A 20,787-nucleotide genomic window follows, 5' to 3' on the forward strand; every position below is an offset into this window, starting at 1 on the left:
ACCTTTGAATATATTTAAAACTTATAGTAAAACTGAATCTAATTAGTAGACATTTTCAAAACTTATCATTAAACGCGCAAAGCTTAAAAAATGTCACGCACATCAAAGTTTCTAAAGAAACACAGTATAAAATATAATTAGAGAATAGAGGCAGAGGAGTACATTAGTTGAAAAAAAGAGAGAAATTGCCGAACAAGTCATGAAACATTTGTTTTTGGATTTAGTATTTGTTTTGTTGTTTTGGGTGAAGTGGTGTTTAGACTTTTTAGCAACGCTTCCTCTCACCTTTTGTTGCAACCATATGAATTCTCCTCCATCCATTAAAACCAGAACAAACACACTTTACATTAGAATGACAACTTTCTCATATTTAATTTCCTCAATCATCCTCGTATCACTACATGGAACAAAAAGTGAAGACTTCACATGTGGAACATCATCATGCGAAACCTTTGGACTTCCAATCAGATTCCCGTTTTCAACAAACCAGCCAAACCAAATCAATCTATGTAGTTACCCAGGTTTCGAACTCACCTGTAGCAACACCATCACCACCACTTTCAGTGAACCTTTACTCACTCTTCCAAACTCCGAAACCTTTGTCGTAAAACACATATCTTTCATTGACCAAACAGTTTGGGTCAACGATCCAAACAAGTGTCTTCCCAAACGTTTCATGTCTGACCATCATCATGATTTCATGTTAAACCTTAAAGATTCACCGTTTCGGTTAAGTGATTACTACACTTTTGTTAATGTTTCGTTCCTAAAATGTCCTTCGAATACAACTGTTTCATCTATGGTACATCGCATAAGTTGTTTGAACGTTGATTATCCGGTGGTGGCTATGAGGTCTGACGATACTCCGTTTGCAACTCCATGGACATCTTTGTGTGAGTTTATTACGTCGGCTATGGTGCCAGTTGAAGACACAAACTGGTTGTTCTGGAATGATTATTACTCAAATATACCGTTGCAGTGGGATAATCCAGATTGTGGAAGTTGTGAAGAACGTGGAGGAACGTGTGGTTTGGTTGGGGAAGATGTTCTTCGTCTTGCTTGTTATGATCTTCCCAAACAAGGTCAAATTATCTATCTTCATTCATTTCGTTCAACTTTAATTCTTTTTTACTGCTAAAAAAATCTATAAAAAATGTTTTCTTGATTGAAATTTTTTTTAAAAACTAATCTAGTCTTTAAAAAGTATAATTGTTCATCAATGCATCACATCTCTGATGAATTTTGCATTAATGACTAATTTGAGCTGCAATTTAGATTTTTATATAGGTTAGTCATTAGGATTTTTGTTTGACCTATTTAAATATTTAAAAGATATTTTTGGTACGTCAATGAAAATATTAAAAAAGAGAAAGAAAAAGAAAATTAAGTACAAAGACAAGGACTAGGGGTGAAAATAAAACACATTGCCTAATAAGTGTCTTGACTAAGCCTATATACAAGTTCAAAGTCATCAAATTAGAAAAAAAAATTATATAGAAAAGATAATATATGTTTTTAAAAAACCTATTTAGTTAAGGGTCGGCCATAAATTATAAAAAATGTTTTTTTATTTATTTTATCTATTTAAATAAATATTAATATATTTATTATTATATTACATTTTATTCTTTGAATTAGAAAACAAAAGTAAAGTTTAATTATTTCGAAAAATTATGAAAATAAGTAAAAAAAAATTCTAACAATACCATAAGTAGGTTTCACAAATAATCAAATACAAATAGTCCCGTAAAATTTATATTACTAAATAAGTTCAGATAAGTCAATGTGTATTGGTATATTTGCTAATGGTCCATAAGGGGCTAAGTGAGAGAGGAAAGGCATAACATATCGCCTAAACAACTTCCTAATTACCTGTTTATTAATTTGAGTGCTCATCATTTTGACGGGGCGTCCATTTCTCAAATCATTTGCCCCCTAGGAAAAATATGGAAGTGACATTTCCTAGTCCACAATAATGCAAAATGGGAATCAAGGAGGAATATATCATATTGTCCTGAATAATATGGAACAAACCGCCTCATTCCCACACTCCTATAAGTGGTTGCTATTTCATAGGAGCCTGAAATTCAGGCCCAAGGACATTTATAAATACCTCAACCCTGAGATTTAGAAGAATCCAATATGATCTACGCATATACCACATATACAGAGCTCCTCACCTTCTTGAGTGAGCTAGCTCTAATCCTTACAACAAACTCTAAAAGCATGATAACGCTTAACCACTAGGGATTGTCATGTATTATACTTTTAGCAAGTCCAAATGGCACCCGCAATGCGGCCCTGATAAAACTGATATAGGCCACCATTATAATATTTAGCCAATTTGGTGTCATCGCAATCCACCTCTTTGTCCATCATGGTGAACAAAAAGGCTACAACTCTGGCCAACTATGAGTTTGACAGCGAGGAAAGCGCCATGGCAAAGAGGCACTCTGTCATGGATGACCTACGACGCTAGAACCAAACTTTGGAGAATAATATCATCCATATCCAACAACGCCAGCAGGAGGTAGGCTTATATAAGAGGTGGAGATATTGGACCCTAACCTTTCTCAGATGAGATATGAGATGCACAAATTGTAAATAATTTTAAGCCGCTTTCATTGGCTATGTTTAATGGGTGCAGCGTCTGGAATGAACATGTTATCTCCATCAACATGCAAATGTCAATCATTGGAGCTCCCAATTTATTGAAAGGCATACTTCTCTTTGGAACCTTCAAAGATGAGGCCCCGAGGTGGTATATAGGCATGCCTCGACTCTCCATCACCAACTATTAGGATTTAGTGAAGAAGCTAGTCCACCAGTTTGTAGGAAGCAGACACAAAAGATGGCCTCCCCCAGCCTTTTCAACATTCGTCAAAGCACCTCTAAATATCCAAGGGAGTACCTCGCCCACTTCAATGAGGCGGCGATCAAAGGCCGTCCACCCAAACCAATAAATGATCTTGAGATGTGGGTTGTTCTCGACCCAAATCCCAGCTTCGAGCCACTTCGTGGTTATTGCCCCTACCGTGCTTAGATTTTAATGTTTATGGACTTGCACCACTAGTATTATCCTCTTTGAGTTCATCTTGAGTGGGAGTTGGCAGATCCTTGAAGTTTGTTGTCGCCTATCTCATCGGTGAGATTCTGTTTCTTTATTGAAATTGGTGGTCTTGATTGACACGAGTCAGAGTAACTACTAAACTTAGTTCTTATATGTCTTGGTCAAGGAGAGTAGGTGCATGTCTTTAGTGTCACTAGGGACTATCCCCAGTCAAAGGTAGGGTTCCTGCCCCATCCCTCAAGTTATGTCCTAGTTTAGTTGGACGTCTCTAGGGCTCCTCTACTTACACTCTTAGAGTGGCTAGTTCATAAGAGGGGGTGTGCCATTTGCGTTCAAGCGTGTTGCGCCTAGTGGGATCATGTTTCATAAACATAGTCTATGTCATGTTGCCGAAGATTATAATAGTATTCGCATGTATAACATTCCTTCAAGGCAAAATATTTATTTATTTAGCTTTAAAAAACTTTAAAATATACTTATCTTATGCACCAGAAACATCAACATGTTTCCTTGGACAATCGACCTTAGGAAGTCTACGCACAATCGTTTAGCGATTGATTTTATCTTTAAAATGATAAGAGCTTCGACTTATCCTTAGTGTTTCACCTATCTTTTCTCTGCAGGTCTTATCCACCTTCCTTTGGCATGTTGCATTTGCTTCCTCTAATCAAAAGGGTGTCTCATTGTATGGGTAGATGGATTGTCTGATGACGAATGTTGTTTCATTGCTATATGGAATGAACCTGAGTATCCGACCTAGCCTAGGGTAAACGCCCATAAATGGTAGCAACTTATATCTTGACGAGGTGGTTACCTGTTTGTTTACAATGGGCGGGACATGCTTGGTCGAGGTCTGTATGATAGACATGCTTACATCTTCATTTCTTCGAATTGTCATAACTAATACAACACAATAGATCCATTTCATGTATCTTTATTCAGAGATGGAATTGATTTCCAACAGTCTTCTTGCACTAGCGGTATCCTCGATTTTCTCTAGGGATTGGACTATTCTTTGTCGCGTGCATCAGTTCATTTGGTCGGTTGATAGGAGTTGATCCGACCGGTCTTCCACCTTCATATTTGGTCGATGGATCCACCTGATTTACGGGGCTTGCTTTCTCGATCTATTTTGGCCACTGTGCATGAGATATGCTTTTGTGTTTATTTCGATCTACATTCTGACGTTGTTGATTTTCAACATAGATTGAGCTTCATAAACTGATATGGCCTATCATTATGATGGATCAAAATCTTGAATTTTCAATAGAAGATCATCGTTCCAAGGATTCTAAATTTGTGGTGGATACTCATCTCTTCAAATGCGATAACACTAATTCGAATTTCTTTCAGCTTCCCTTTCAGATGAGGCGAGATCTGGCAATATTGAAGGGATCGTCTTCGTCCTAATGTTTTTCTCTGGATCTTCTAAATTATTGTTTTTAGAATCGATAGTCAGATTAGGAAAGTTAGAGGAAGATTTACTCTACCTTAACATTAGAGATGGAATGAACTTCATATGTAATTCCTTTGTGGTTTGGCTTCGAACCAAACAGGGTTTAATCGTGGAATTTCGCTGGAAACCGGTGTCGAATTCTCATATACAGCCCCATTATTCCATACAGGAATCAAAATTGGTATTGATTGATGACATATGACTTTGGAATCAGTGATTCTAATCATCAATATTATAGCCCGGGGGTGGAGTAAAAATTTTAGCATTCCAACGCCTAAGTCAGTTACAGAGTTCAAGATGAGTGTAATGAAAAATAGAAATCAAAAAAGTGTACCTTGAATCCTACGTGTGTCGTCTATATGTACTGGATCATCTCAATTGGACTATGTATGATTAGACCCTTTCATTGGGCCTTTCGTCGGTTCTGAACCGTCATTATCACTAATTTGTAGTTCCTCATTCATCATCTTATATTCTTGTATTTTCTCCAATAGGTTCACCTTCATGGCATCCTTCCAAATAAACCTCGGACTACAATTGATTCTCAAAAAAGTTTAAGCAATGGGGTTAGTTTTTTTCTTATGTGCATAGGTTTAATTTGTTTATCACATATAAGTTTTTGTTTATCACATATAAGTTTGTCGCCAAAGTGCATACAGTCAAGTGGTTTCTGGGTTATGTCTACATAATGAATCAAACTAAGTTTTTCTAAACATTTCAAAAATTGAATTTGAACTAAACCACTATTTTTTTTTGAAACAACAAAAGTATATTACCAACCAAAGGCATGAGACATGCCAGTATTCAATACATCAAATAGTGAAGATATCCTGAATAAAATACAACTATAGACCAGCTTATCAGTACTAATGCCTCAACCATGAATTACCACATAGCAGCAATAATCACATAATTATAGCTCAGGAATTGAGAGTTCACACCTAAAAAACACCCCACAATAACAGACTTGCTCCAATATGCGGGGCGACTCAGAAATTGATGGAAGATCGAAACAGCTGATACCCTGCCCACTCCCCTCTACCAACACCGTAACGTATAAGCGGACAACCAACATGAAGCTCCAACCGCTAAGCGCCCGACCAAGCGTACTGCCAACTCCAACCGATAGAATGCTGGCACATACAACAAACGAGGTTGACTTGTGTTATGCAGCCACACAAACTATAAGAAGAGCACAGGCACTGATGCATAACGGCTAGTTGCGATTGATTCACAATAATACACCGAACCGGTATTTTAAAAACCGGACCGGTCATCGAACCGGTGAGGGTACTGAGTCACTGGTTTATCGGTCGAACCATTTGGTCACTGGTCGAACCGCACGACCAAACCGGATAACTCGGTTGAATAGACATGTCATTATATAGGTATAAAACCGGTCGAACCGAATCATTCAGTCTCTAAAAAAATATAATTAGCTTTTAAATTTTTTAAAAATATCATATCATAAATTCACAATTTCATAACTTAAATTCAAATTTTAAGCAAAGGTATCACACATAAAAAAAATAGTAAAAAATTACGAAGTCTAATTGCAAACAAAGTCTAATTATAACATAATCTAAACAAAGTCTAATTACAACATAATCTAATTGAATAGTTTATAACAAAATAACTCCAATATATACCAAATTTAATTCAAAATAGGATCTCCTAAAAAGAAAAACAAATAAAATTCAATATGTTTATGCTATTTAAGAAAATTTATTAGCAAAGATAACAAATAGACAATAAAGTTTTTAATTTGTCACTAACGAAAAAAACTATGTGAGAATGCTATTTAAGTAATACACTACTAAATATATTAAAAAAAAAAGTTAAAAAAAAAGTTTAAAAGAAATGTTTAAAAAAAGTTTTAAAAAAAATTTAAAAAAAAAGTTTAAAAAAAAACAAAAAAAAAAGCAATTAAACCGCCGGTTTTCCGGTTTTCCAGGTTTTCCCGGTTTTCACCGGTTCCCACCGGTTTGATGGCATACCCGATCCGACTATTGAACCATACCGGTTACCTGGCCGGTTCCCAGTTCGACCGGTCCGACCGGCCGGTCCGGTCCGGTTTTTAAAACACTGCACCGAAGACCTCAATGCATACCCCCTAGAGCTGAACAGCAATGCGCTAATTCCCGCTTCGACCAAGCAAACCAGGCTAGTTGAACACAGGAACAGCCTCCAGACCAGGATAAATATCAGTTATCTCAGCCCCAGAACACTGCTATCACCGCATCTACAAACGCATTATAACTCAGAAAAGTCCATACCAAGCGTCGTCAAAACCTGATAATTTAAATTCCCGTCGCGTAATATTCTGTGCCAGGGTTACATTTAGATTTGCCTCAGATTCCAAACTCAGTATCCAATCTCCAACTATTCACAGTAGAAGCCTTTGTGAAGTTGCACATAATCTCCCAGAGCCAAGTTGTCCTCCAAAGATGACGGTAGTCCACAGACGCAGCTACGCCACCCGATAAACAGCCAGCTCCGACACCATCACATTTAGTGACGATAACAACCAAAAATGCACCGAGACCAGCCCTTATGAGTACACCGTTCTCCTCTCTCTCGATCTACCGCTGTCCACGAATGGTTTGAGATGTACCAAGAGATAATTAGGCAAATGGCAAGAGGCATGACTCCACCTGTTCCAACACCTAGCCTCTAGTTCTTGTCACCTAACCAAAGCTTAACCCGACCAGATGACGAAGCGCCTGCTCCTACCAACAGAGACCGTAAACTTCAACACTGTAACATCCCTCTGCTGCTGAAGATGCCCCCACAGACAATCCTGCTTCCGAGACCGACTCTACTTATCCTAGTAGTATCCTTGGATTCAAGAACCATTGAGACATATTACATTTTGCAGGTAAGTTTTTTCTACTCAGCCAATTCCAAGCAACTCTTTGGACTTCTTCGAAAACTTTTTCTGCAGACGTTTCTTTGTTCTTGAAAATACTATTGTTCCGAGATTTCCAGATGCACCAGATGCACCAGATACACGCGGACCAAACCACTCTAATTCTGCTTTCTTCTTTTTTGCCACCAGCTGTGAGATAGCCAAATTGTTCAAAATGTTCCCTGCCTTCAATAGGTAGGACATCCATAATTCTAAGCCACCTGACTATCAGGATCCAAGCACCTGCAAACAGAGGACAGGCGAAAAACAAATGGGACGCCGATTCTTCCTGACCGCACCTGCTGACGCATAAAGTGTTATCCAAACCTAAGACTCCTCTCCTAAATAGATTATCTTTAGTTGGAAGTCTGTTATGGAGTAACCGCCAAACTAAGCATGAGACTTTGGTCGGAACCGATTTATGCCAGACGGTTGTCCACATACTGCTAGTCTCAGTCCCATCTTCCGCCCTCAACACTTTATACGTTTCTTTAACTGAGTATTCTATTGCGTTGATGCTATTCCCTATATCCGTGCTACATATATCTCTCCACCAGAATGAGCTATGCCTGTCGCTTATGCTAATGATGCCCCCATTCCCTCCGTATCTCTCGTTCAAAACTTTAATCCACAACCCGGACCTCTCATTATTAATTTTCCACAGCCATCGAACTATATGAATTATCCGTTCAATTTTAAAAAATTAATCCAAAAATCAACGAGAATGATAAAAAATTCAATATTATTTAATCTTGTATGATTTTTATTTTTGATCAGTTTGAGATTTTGACTGATTTAAATGTTTTAATACCTTACGTTATATAATACAACGATAAAAATTATGCAAATAATTAATTCAAAAGTATGTTTAAAAAAATGCTTACTGATAAATTAGATGGTAAAAAATATTTTTTATATTAAAAATAAAAATTAAAAGAAAATATAACAATTCAGTTCATTATATAGCAAATAGTTTGCCTTAGAAAGTTTTATATATCAGTAGTTCGGATCTGTTTAGAATTTATAATTGGTACACCAAATCAATAATACGGTTTCGTTCAATTCTAAAAAATTTAAAAGGTTTGATTCGACTTGATTATAAAACGCTCAAAGAGTTGGATTTCTAACTTAAGAGTAACATGAACAAACCATATATTCAATAAATATGGGTCAAAGGTCAAAAGATTAATCTCTATTTTTTCCAGTTATACTGTAAATAATATTTTACTTATAATTCATTAACCATTACCACTATTTCATTAACCAATAAAATTTATAGTATTAACTATTTTTAGACACTAAATTATGAAATGTATTAACCTAGCTAGCTTTTACACTTTATTAACCAACTTTATTTTATAATTTATGATTTTTTTTATGTTTGAGATCTCATTAATCAAATTATATACTATGAGTTTGTTTGGTAAAAATAGCGGTTGGCTGATAAGCTAGTTGATAGCATATAGTTTATAACTTATAGCTGATGACGAATAGTTTATAACGTATGACTGATGGGTGAGACTGATAACTAATAAGTTAATTGAAGTGTTTGGTAAAAGTTGCACTTCAAATAATTTATAAATGTAAAATAACATGAAAGATATTCATGGCCGGCCCAAAGCATGTGCAACAAGGGCTGTTGCACAGGGCCTCTGGTATTAAAGGGCCTCAGTTTTGAATTTGGAAATTATAATTTAATTTGCATATGGCTAAAAAAAATGGTCCCACATCAAGTGTGCAAATCAATCTTTGAATTAGTAAGCTGTGAGTTATTTGTTTTATAGGTAAATCTTTCTCCAAACATTAAATATTCGATGGAAGGACATTACTTTTTATTTAACAATAATTATGTTTCAATAGCAGATTTTCTTTTAATGCTAACGAAACTAGTTATTGTTTGATTTAAATTTCAATCAATTTTCTGAAGTATTTCCACGATGTTCTATCAATTTAATTAATTATGTTTATAAAATAATTTTATTAAATTTTAATAATAGTATTTATAATTATATACTTTTAATTAATAATATATATATATGTTAAAATAGATAGTCAAGTAAGCAAGTAATACTACTAACTTTTTTTAAAAAAAATTGTAAAAAATAACAAAATTGAAACAGGGCCTCTAAATTATTTGGGTCGGCCCTGAAGATATTTAATGCATAATTATTTCATTTTAAATTAAAATAAATTATAAAGGATAAAAGAGAATTTTTATTAAAATAATAAGGATAAAAAAGGAAGAGAAAAAATGATATGTTATAAACTATAAGTTAAAAAAACTATTTAAAATAGCGTCTAAAAAATAAGTTATAGGCTAGTAAAATAAACTATTAGTTCGTGATATAAAAATCGTTACTAAATATATCTAAATTGTCATATGAGTTTATAAACTATAAACACTAAATTCAAAAATGCGTCTTACCAAACAAAGCCTAAATTAACCAACTTTTAATACACTATTAACCAAAGGTGATTAATTTGGTATGATTTTATTTTTCGATGTCATAGCGACGAAACTATGTTAACCTTATTTAACACTCAAATAAGCAATTTTATTTTACCATGCAAGACTACTTTTTAATATCATGACACACATTAACCAAAGTATAAATTGTTTACACATTATTAACCAAATTATTAACCAAAGTTTTTTTTTTTTTTGAGAGAGGTGTCAAAATAATAGTGAAAGTCAATGTTATCGTATTTCTAAAAGTCAACCGAACCAAACTGAACCACATACTTTTTTTTTCTTACGGTTTGAATAATTTTTTAAGTCAAAACCGTACCGCGAACACCCCTACCACGTAATAGGTGTCTTGACTAAGCCCATGTACAAGTTTAAAGTCAAATTAGAATTTTTTTTTTTAAATAGAAAAGATATATATGTTTTTTTAAAACCTTAAGGGTTGGCCATAAATTATAAATAATTTTTTTTTTTAATTCTATCAATTCAATTACTATTATTATTATATTACATTTTATTCTTTGAATTAGAATACAAAATTAAAGCTTAATTATTTTGAAAAAATTATAAAAATAAGTTAATTTTTTTTTATTAACAATACCATAATATCATAAGTTGTTTTCACAAAATATTCAAAAACAAATAGTCTCATAAAAACTTATGTTACTAAGTAAGCTCAAATAAGTCAATGTGTATTGATAAATTTACAAAGCATCCATAAGAGACTAAGTGAGAGGAGAAAGGCGTAACATATCGTCTAAACAACTTTCTGATTACTCGTTTATTAATTTGGGCGCCCATCATTTTGATGGGGCATCCATTTCTCAAATCACTTGCCCCCTAGGAGAAATGTGGAAGTGACATGTCCCACTCCACAACAATGCATAATGGGATTCACAGAGGAATATATCACATTGTCCTGAATAATATGGAACAAACTGCCTCATTCCCACACTCTTAGAAGTGGTTGCTATTTCCAAGGAGCCTGAAATCCAGGCTCATGGACTATTATAAATACCTTAACCCCGAGGTTTAGAAGAATCCAATTTAATCTACGCATATACCACATATACAGAGCTCTCCACCTTCTTGCGTGAGCTAGCTCTAATCCTTACAACAAACTCTAAAAGCATGACAATGCTTAATCATTAGGATTGTCATGTATTATACTTTTAGCAAGTCCAAATAGCGCCCACCGTGCCACCCTGATAAAACTGATAAGAGAAACCATTACTATATTTAGCCAGATTGGTGCCTCGCGTTCAACCTCTTTGTCCATCATGGTGAACAAAAAGGCAACAACTCTGGCCAACGAAGAGTCTGACGGCGAGGAAAGCGCCATGGTAAAGAGGCATTTTGTCATAGATGACCTACTTCACTAGAACTAAACTTTGGAGGATAATGTCATCCATATCCAACAATGCCAGCAAGAGGTGAGCCTTATAGAAGAGATGGAGATATTTAACCCATAACCTTTCTCATATGAGATATGAAATCCATCAATTGTAAAGAATTTTATACCGCCTTCATTGGCTAAGTTTAATGGGTGCAGCACCCATGATGAATATGTTGTCTCCATCAACACGCAGATGTTAATCATTGGAGCTCCTAATTGCTTGAAATGCATACTCCTATCTAAAACCTTCAGAGATGAGGCCCCGAGGTGGTGTATGGGCATGCCTCTATTCTCCATTTACAACTATCATGATTTGGTGAAGAAGCTAGTCCACTAGTTTGCAGAAAGCTGGCACGAAAGATGGCTGCTACCAGCCTTTTCAACATTCGTCTAAGCACCTCAAAATCTCCAAGGGAGTACCTCGCCCACTTCAATGAGGCGGCGATCAAGGTCGTCCACCCAAACCAATAAATGATTTTGAGATGTGGGTTGTTCTTGACTTAATTCTCAGCTTTGAGCCACCTCATGGTTATTTCCCCTAATGTGATTTAATTTTAATGTTTAGGGTCTTACACCACTTGTATTATCCTCTTTGAGTTCATCTTGAGCGAGAGTTGACAAATCCTTTAAGTTTGTTATTGCCTATGTCACCAATGAGATTCAGTATCTTCGTTGAAATTGGTGGTCCTGATTGACATGAGTCAGAGTAACTACTAAACTTAGTTCTTATATATCTTAGTCAAGGAGAATGGATGCACTTCTTCAGCGTCACTAGGGACTGTCCCCAAGCAAAGGTATGGTTCCTGCCCCGACCCCCAAGTTATGTCCTAGTTCAGATGGACGTCTCTAGGCTCCACTGCCTACACTCTTAGAGTGGCTAGTTCATAAGAGAGGGTGCACCAGTTGCGCTTCAAGCGTGTTTCGCCTAGTGGGATCATGTTTCATAAACATAGTCTATGTCTTGGTTCCGAGGATTATAATAGTATTCATACGTACAACATTCCTTCTTGGAAAAATATTTATTTATTTAGCATTAAAAAACTTTAAAATATATTTATCTTATGTACCAGAAGCATCAACATGTTTCCTTGGATAATCGACCTTAGGAAGTCTACGTACGATTGTCTATCGATCAGTTTTATCTTTAAAATGATACGAGCTCCGACTTAACCTTAGGATTTCACCTATCTTTTTTCTACAGGTCTTATCCACCTTCCTTTGGTATGTTGCAACTGCTTCATCCAATCAAAAGGGTGTCCCATTGTATGGGTAGATGGCTTGTCTAATCACAAATGTTATTTCCTTGCTATATGGTATGAACTTGAGTATCCAACCTAGCCTAGGATAAACGCCCATATATGGTAATAACTTGTATCTGGACGAGGTGGTTACATGTTTGTTTGCAATGGGAAGGACATGCTTCGTTGAGGTCAGTACGATTAACACGCTTAGAACTTCATTTCTCAGAAGTGTCATAACTAGTACGACACAAGAGATCCATTTCATGTATCTTAATTCATAGATAGAATTGGTTTCCAACAGTCTTCTTGCACTAGCGATATCCTCGACTTTCTCTAGGGAATGGATTCTTCTTTGTCGCGAGCATCAGTTCATTTGTCTGGATGGTAGGAGTTAATCTGATCGGTCTTCGTCCTTCATCTTTGGTCGATGGACCCACCTTATTTACGGGGTTTCCTTTCTCTGTCTATTTTGGCCAGTGCGTAGGAGATATGCTTTTGTGTTCATCGTTCCAAGGATTCTGAATTTGCGGTGGATACTCGTCTCTTGAAATGAAATGGTGTTAATCCGAATTTCTTTCAGCTTCCCTTTCAGATAAGATGAGATCTAAAAATAACAAAGGGATCGTCTTCGTCCTAAAGTTTTTCTATGTATCTTCTAAATTATTGTTTTTAGAATCGATAGTCAGATTAGGAAAGTTAGAGAAAGATTTACTCTACTGTAACATTAGAGATGGAATGAACTTCGTATGTGATTCCTTTGTGGAAGCTTTGGACCAAACGGGGTTTGATCGTGGAATTTCGCAGGAATCCGATGTCGAATTCCCACATACGGCCCCATTGTTCCCTACGGGAACCAAAATTGGTATTGACTGATGACATATGACTCTGGAATCAATTATTCTAATCTTCAGTATGGTAGCGGTGGGTGGAGTAAAAAGTTTAGCATTCCAACACCTAAGTCAGTTATAGAGTCTAAGATGAGTATAATAAAAAATGAAAATCAGAAAAGTGTACCTTGAATCCTACGTTTGTCGTCTTTATGTGTTGGATGATCTCAATTGGACCATGTATAATTAGACTCTTTCATTGGGCCTTTCGCCGGTCCTTTCAAGAATTTGTAGTCTCTTCTCATTCATCATCTTATATCTTTGTATTTTCTCTTATAGATTCACCTTTATGGCCTCCTTCCAAATAAACCTCGGACTATAATCGATTCTCAAAAAAGTTTAAGCAATGAAGTTAGTTTTTCCTTATGCGCATAGGTTCAATTTGTTAATCACATATAAGTTTGTCGCGGAAGTGCACACACTCAAGTGATTTTTGAGTTATATCTACTTAAAGAATCAAACTAATTTTTTCCAAACATTTCAAAAATTGAACTAAATCACTATTAATCGAACTATCTGAATTATTAGTTTAATTTTGAAAAATTAATCCAAAAATCAACCAAAATCATAAAATATTCAATAGTATTTTAATCTTGTATGATTTTTATTTTTGATAGGTTTGAGATTTTGACTAATTTAAATATTTAAACACCTTTATATTACATAATACAACGATTAAAAATGAAGCAAAAAATTCATTCAAAAATTATTTTTAAAAATGCTTACTAATAAACTGGATGGTAAAAAATATTTGTTATATTAAAAACAAAAATTAAAAGAAAATATAATATAACAATTCAGTTCATCATAGGCTCATAGCAAATAGTTTGCCTTGGAAAATTTTATATATTAATAGTTCGGATCTGTTTAGAATTTATAATTGGTACACCAAATCAATAATTTGGTTCAACTCGATTCTGAAAAATTTAAAAGGTTTGATTCAGCCTGTTATAAAAACACTCAAAGGATTTCTAACTTAAGAGTATCATGGACAATTGTATATCTAATATTGAGTTGAAAAAAATAGTCTAAAGGTGAGTGAAAGGTCGAAAGGTTAATCTTTATTTTTTTTTAGGTTCACATTAACAACATCCATAGGTTTTTCATATTTACTCTTACTATAATTTAATTTCTTTACTTTATTGATTAGTTGTATGAGAGAAAATGTAATGCTTTCTTTATTTTTATTTTTTACACACAAAAATTGAACGGTTGACTTCAGAATCTGCATTATTGGTCCTATAGATCCTACTTACATAGCAGTTTCTTATTTGTTTGTTTTTCTTTGTTCTTTTGAGGTATATAGATGTAGGTCTATCAAAGAAAGTGAAGTATGGTTTAAGTATGGGTCTGGCAATACCTGCACTGCTAGGTATTATTATACTAACATGGATGCTATGCAACAATAAGAACACAAGAAATCAAGCACAAAACCAACGTCAAACAGGAACAGAATTTTCAACTCTGGTTATGCCTCATCCCCCAATTGTTTTTATGGGCCTTGATAATGCAAGAATTGAAAGGTATCCTAAAATCCAACTTGGTGAAAGTGGACGATTGCCTAGGCTTGATGATAATATTTGCTCCATATGTCTTTGTGAGTATCAGCCCAATGAAGTATTGAGGACTATTCCTGAATGTAAGCACTATTTTCATGCTAATTGTATAGATGGATGGCTCAAGACAAATGCTACTTGCCCTTTGTGTAGAAATTTTCCAGAGATATCTACCTCGTTTGCTTCGGTTTTGCCTGTATCTCCGACTTTGTAATAATTGTTATTCTGATTACATACTACTCAGTCCTTATAGGTATGTTAGATATTACTGTTATTATTTAGCTATAACTGGATAAGGTAAGTGCAATCTATTCATCTAGCAAAATTTGAAGAATTTTGCACAATTTTTAGTCATGGTTGGAATTAACAGTTTTTAGTCAATATTAGAATAGGATCAAACATATTACACACTTTCATGAGTATACAGTTGGAAATTACTAGTGTCAAGTATTAGTATAACAGACAAAGTAACTATATGCTTGACTTACATATACAAAAAACTCTCAGGACAAGCATTAACGCCTATAGTTGCAACCAAGTTGGTCAATTCCAAATAAAAAAGAATGGGCATTTTTTTTTGTAGCAATAATAAACATTGAACAAGCAAGACAAAAACAACACTTAAATGTTTCTTTGGCCTTATTGACACAAATTTTTCAAACATAACCTTAACCATTGGATTCAAATAAGGTCTAGGAAATAAGCATTCTATAATAGAATCTTTGGAAGTAAGATTATCAGGAATAGATTAAGGGAAGTTGGTATTCCAAAAAAGACTAGGCAAATTGTTATGGAATCTATCTATTCTATGAACATGAAGGTGTTATCGAATGGTAGGAAAGGAGATTACTTTGCAACTAAAAAAGGGCTTAGACATGAAGATCCTATCTCTCCATGCCTTTTTATGCTCTCTATGGATAAGTTATCACATATGATTAGTGAGAAAGTAGGAGAGGGTAGATGGGAAGGAGTCAAAGCTGACAAAACTGGTCGTAACATATCGCACCTCATGTTTGCTGACCTTCTCTTGTTTGGAATGGAAAAGATACAGAGAACAGAATGGCTTGCATTATGGAGGTGCTAGAGGTTTCCTGTAGTAGTTCATGACAGACAATCGGCTATAAGAAATCTAGTATCTTGTTCTCCAAAAACACTGATGCTCATGCTAAAAAGAATAAAGAGTGGAGACAAGGCTCTTTGGTGTAAAGTAATGAGAGGAAAATATGATAACAAATGCAGTATTCTTAATGAGTTGAGGCAAAGGCACAAGATTTCAGCTTATGGAAGAAAATTGTAGAAGATTGGTCCCTGGCTCTCCCTGCTTGATAACATGTTTGTTTTGTCAGTGAGAGATGACCCAAGAATTAGAGCTTGGGATGGTTGTTGGTTAGCCCCTAGCATTGTGCTGAAGGATTTCATTATTACTAATGCAACTGATCAAAGTCACAAGACTATTTCAAATCTTATAACTGATAGTGGTGATTGGAATTGGAACCTTCTTAAAAGTCTTTTCACTCAGGATATGCTTGACAAGTTCATCTCCATAAACCTCTTAGAGATGAATTTAGAAATGATACTTGTAAATGGAATGAAATGAATAGTGGTTGCTTCAGAATCTCAAGTGCTTTTGACAATTTTAGCTGGCACAGTGTGAGTTTAAATATAGAGCAGTGGAATAGCATCTAGACTATGATCAGGTCAATAGTATTGCTAAAGCATAGCAGTGTCAAACAAGAGTATGATCAGATCAATAGTTTTAAGGTATATTAAAATAAACGTTCAATTCACATTTCAAAAATAGATTTAAAATATAAATCATTTTATTTTTCATTAATGTAAAACAAATTTTAAAAAACAAATCCAAAATCAAAGCTAGCAATAGCACTTTTCCTGAAATTGCATTGCCACTTTAAAGTCAGAAATGACTCCAGCACAGCATTAATGTTTTTGGTCCATTCTTATAATCTAACATTATTGGTCAATTACTTTACCAAATTTCTAGCCATGTTCCACACGCTGCCTCTTCTATTCAATTCTCATAATTGACTTTTCTTCACAAATACTCATTTAAAAATTGACTTATAAAGTCCTTGTTCCATTTCTACTCTAATTTTTCTTCTCTACTCGATCATTCATATATTATTATTATTATTATTCTCTCTCAAATTCTTTTACTAATGGCTTCCTCAACTCTAACACCTGTTATATTTTTCACTATCTTCATTATTTTCGACCTTCAAACTTCTAAAGCCAAACAAACAATCTGCAAAACCTTATCATGCGGTGATATTGATATCACTTTTCCTTTCGATTTAACACAAACTACTCAAATTCAAGATCCTCGTTGTAGCTATTATCCAAATCCATCTTTCCAACTTTCATGCCACAAAAAAACACAAACAATCCTCAGCCTCCCCAATACAAACAACTTAATCATCAACAACATCGACTACAAAACCCAAACAATCCAAGTCAACGACCCCGAAGGTTGTCTCCCAAAACGTTACTTAGGAAATAATTTCAACCTTTCTGGTTCTCCTTTCAAACTAAACCCGGAAATTTACCGCTTGTATAATCTCACTCTTCTTAGTTGTCCTTCCAACGTATCATCTGAATTTCCTATAACACCGGTTTCTTGTCTAAGCGAACATGATTCGGACACGTCCCTTGTTGTTTCATGGGGAGAGCCTATTGAGGATACAACTTTGTCTGAAACATGCGAGGTGATTTCAAGAGGTCTTGTTCCGTTACCGAGGATGGATATGACTATGTGGCCATTTTGGGTTGATCTTAATAGTGATGTTGAGTTGGTGTGGAACAAACCTAGATGTGAGAAATGTGCAGTTAATGGTCAAGTTTGTGGATTCTCTGATGATGAGACAAATGGTCTTCAAGTTGAATGCTTCCCTAGTCCTTCCAATGGAGGTATGTGTTTTTCATTCTATGGCTATGATTGATTCTCAACAAAACCATGACATTAACGTTTTACCAACGGTTTTGATAGTTGATGTTTTCTTAGAAAATAATTAAGGCCAGAAAATGAAGTAATGTTAATCATGAAATTTTGGAACTTTGTTAGTGGCTGGGTGTGACAAATCAATTTTCATGATGTATAATTTCTTATGTATAAACCCAAAAAAAGACGGAGTGTGAAACAAGAAAGAAGGAATAATACCATATCGTTTTCAATTAATTTTTAGGTTACCTTATAATAATATAATTGAACAATAGAAGCATGATTTATGACATGTTGAAACCGAATGACAAGGATGAGGCATTCAACCCTCATCTATTATACAAATCAATATTTATGTGGAAACATACATTTGAACATAAGAAATCAATTTTTATGTGGAAACAAACATTTGTGGAAACATACATTTGAACATAAGAAATCAATTTTTATGTGGAAACAAACATTTAAGCATAAAAACAAATAAGAATAAAAGTAATGCATTGACTGTGTAAAATAATTTTTTCATATCAGATATTCATGATTCAGCTAGATTATACAACTAACTTAAAAATATTAGTGATTTAGTAAAATACTAGTTGACTGTGTAAAATTATTTTTTTTCATTTTAAGAATATCTTTTGGACACACAAAATATATACATTATTTAATTATTTTTTTAAGGTAGTTGATTTATAAGTATCAGCCACTTCTATACACTAATATATAAGTTAGAATTAAAAACATAAAAAGTATTATTGTCAATTATGAAACTTTAAAACAATGAAGCAAAACAATTAAGCTACCCCTTCTTTAACATATCTTTTTTCTATCTTTAAGGGATATTGAAATAGTAGTTCTAAATTCTAGTGTTCAGGTTGACTTTTTTTAATATAAATCGGATATTATCCGCATGTAATTGTAGAGAATAATCTCTCAAATCGGGAGCGACTATAATAGGCACGACAAAGTTCTATCTCAAGAGAATTAAACTGTTATGTATCAAGAGTTGAATTCAAATACATAATCTCTGATTAAGTTGTAAGAGACTCTTATTATTTCATTCAAATGCTAAGTAGATTTAATTTTGGATCAATTTTTTATTTAATCAACTTTTTTTTCCATAAATGTTTGATATTAAATAGCTTGCTAATTAGTGTTCTCTTAAAAAGGTATTTTTATTGTGTTTTTGCTTTGAATATTAAGAGTGATAACTAATAACTTCTCTATTGTTCTTCTAGTAAGTTGTTTGTAGCATTGATTTACATAACATATTTGATACAGGTTTGTCTACAAGTGCCAAATACTGCATATCAATAGGAGTGGGACTACCGGGACTTCTCTGTCTAGTTGTAATTTGTTGCTTTATACGTGGTAAGATGAGGACACTCTTACCTCATAACCAAAGAACCTCAAATCATCCTTCAATAACAATTTCCTTAGAACCACTCCCTTCTTTTGTAACTGGCCTTGATGGTGCCACTATTGAAAAGTATCCTAAAATTCTTATCGGAGAAAGTGGACGTTTGTTGAAGCCTAGTGACAATACTTGCTCAATTTGTCTATCTGAATATGAACCTAAAGAGACATTGAGAAGTATACCTGAGTGCAACCATTATTTTCATGCTGCTTGTATTGATGAGTGGCTCAAAATGAATGGCACGTGTCCTATATGTAGGAATTCACCAGAGCCATATTCTTCTACCACTCCTTATTTATCTTCATTGTTATTATCCCCAAACTCTTCACCAATGACATCTTCACGATGAACTGGGCATACTTCAAGTCTTATATATTTAATGTAGTTATATACTGAGAATAGAGTCATTACATGTGTTATACGATTGTGAAATTTTTGTTTTATTTTCAGAGATGATATATACGAGAAAGTATTATTTATCTTTTTTTAGTTTTAATTCTTTGGTTATGGAAAATAATTCTGACAATTCACTTTAATTTATCTTAAATAAAATATATTATACATTCAAGTCTAATTCTATGATGCTATATTATTGATTTAGCAAATGAACCTAAATAATTGATATGACTCATAGTCACATAAGAAAAGTTGCAGAGTTAAGTTGGTGGAGCTCCACTAGAATTCATACGCATTGCCATGTGTTTGACCTAGACGTCTTTTAGGTTTAATTTTAGAAAAGGAAAAACATCACACATATATTATTGAATTTTCAAGATACAAGACGGAAATTACTAAATTGAAATTAACATATATTATTGAATTTTCAAGATACAAGACGGAAATTACTAAATTGAAATTAAGAAGGGAAGTACTGCAAAAATTTAAACAAGTACATAAAGGAAAAATCAGAAAACGAAAGTGCATTCTAACTTAAATGGAACTACTCTTCTTCAAGATCATCATGATGAAATAGATGTGGAGGTAGTTGGCTTTGGTTGGGTATGAAGTGTTTCACTATAAAGTCTATTTTGTCGTTGAGAACATCCATCTTTTTACTAAGGATTTTTAGATAGTCAAGGCTTGTGAGTAAATGGGAGAAGTCGTCTAAGCTATTGATTTTTATTGGTGTCTCAATGCTTTTCTCTTTCCTTTGTTTGAGGGTGTCTTTTTTATGACTTTTCCTTGTTTTTTTAGCTCAAACTCATTGAGGATAGACAGAGGTTCCTATTTTTGTTTATCCTTCGGTATATCCTTCTCCTTCAAAGTTGTATATATTTTTCTTCAGGATCTTTGTGATTATTTGTCCATAAGGAATTTGTGTTCCTTTTATTCTGATCTCTCGCATGTAGTCAATAATTTGTTGAGCCCAATTGATCTTGACTTTGTTTTTTATTAGCCAAACGGTTTCTACATCAATTTGGATAAGGAGAGCA

General features: G+C 34.2%; 2 protein-coding genes across 2 annotated transcripts; both read left to right on the top strand.

Moving 5' to 3' along the window:
- The first annotated feature begins 145 nt into the window (after window positions 1-145).
- On the top strand, window positions 146-15,822 carry LOC131603719 (putative RING-H2 finger protein ATL21A). The gene is made up of 2 exons (XM_058876137.1): window positions 146-1,082; window positions 14,732-15,822. The coding sequence occupies exons 1-2, from the start codon at window positions 200-202 to the stop codon at window positions 15,193-15,195; spliced, it is 1,347 nt and encodes a 448-aa protein (XP_058732120.1). The 5' UTR covers window positions 146-199; the 3' UTR covers window positions 15,196-15,822.
- A 1,032-nt stretch (window positions 15,823-16,854) lies between these two features.
- LOC131603720 (putative RING-H2 finger protein ATL21B) lies at window positions 16,855-19,850 on the top strand. Its single transcript, XM_058876138.1, has 2 exons — window positions 16,855-17,906; window positions 19,219-19,850. Exons 1-2 carry the CDS (start codon window positions 17,159-17,161, stop codon window positions 19,701-19,703), a joined length of 1,233 nt encoding a protein of 410 aa, XP_058732121.1. The 5' UTR covers window positions 16,855-17,158; the 3' UTR covers window positions 19,704-19,850.
- The last annotated feature ends 937 nt before the right edge of the window (window positions 19,851-20,787 follow it).

This window comes from Vicia villosa, linkage group LG5 (genome assembly GCF_029867415.1).
Source record: "Vicia villosa cultivar HV-30 ecotype Madison, WI linkage group LG5, Vvil1.0, whole genome shotgun sequence".
Taxonomy (NCBI): Eukaryota; Viridiplantae; Streptophyta; class Magnoliopsida; order Fabales; family Fabaceae; genus Vicia; species Vicia villosa.

Coding starts and splice junctions, on each gene's coding strand:
- LOC131603719 (XM_058876137.1), top strand. CDS start 200: ATGAAACATTTGTTTTTGGATTTAGTATTTGTTTTGTTGTTTTGGGTG. Junction 1,083..14,731: donor TTATGATCTTCCCAAACAAG/GTCAAATTATCT, acceptor TGAGGTATATAG/ATGTAGGTCTATCAAAGAAA.
- LOC131603720 (XM_058876138.1), top strand. CDS start 17,159: ATGGCTTCCTCAACTCTAACACCTGTTATATTTTTCACTATCTTCATT. Junction 17,907..19,218: donor CCCTAGTCCTTCCAATGGAG/GTATGTGTTTTT, acceptor TATTTGATACAG/GTTTGTCTACAAGTGCCAAA.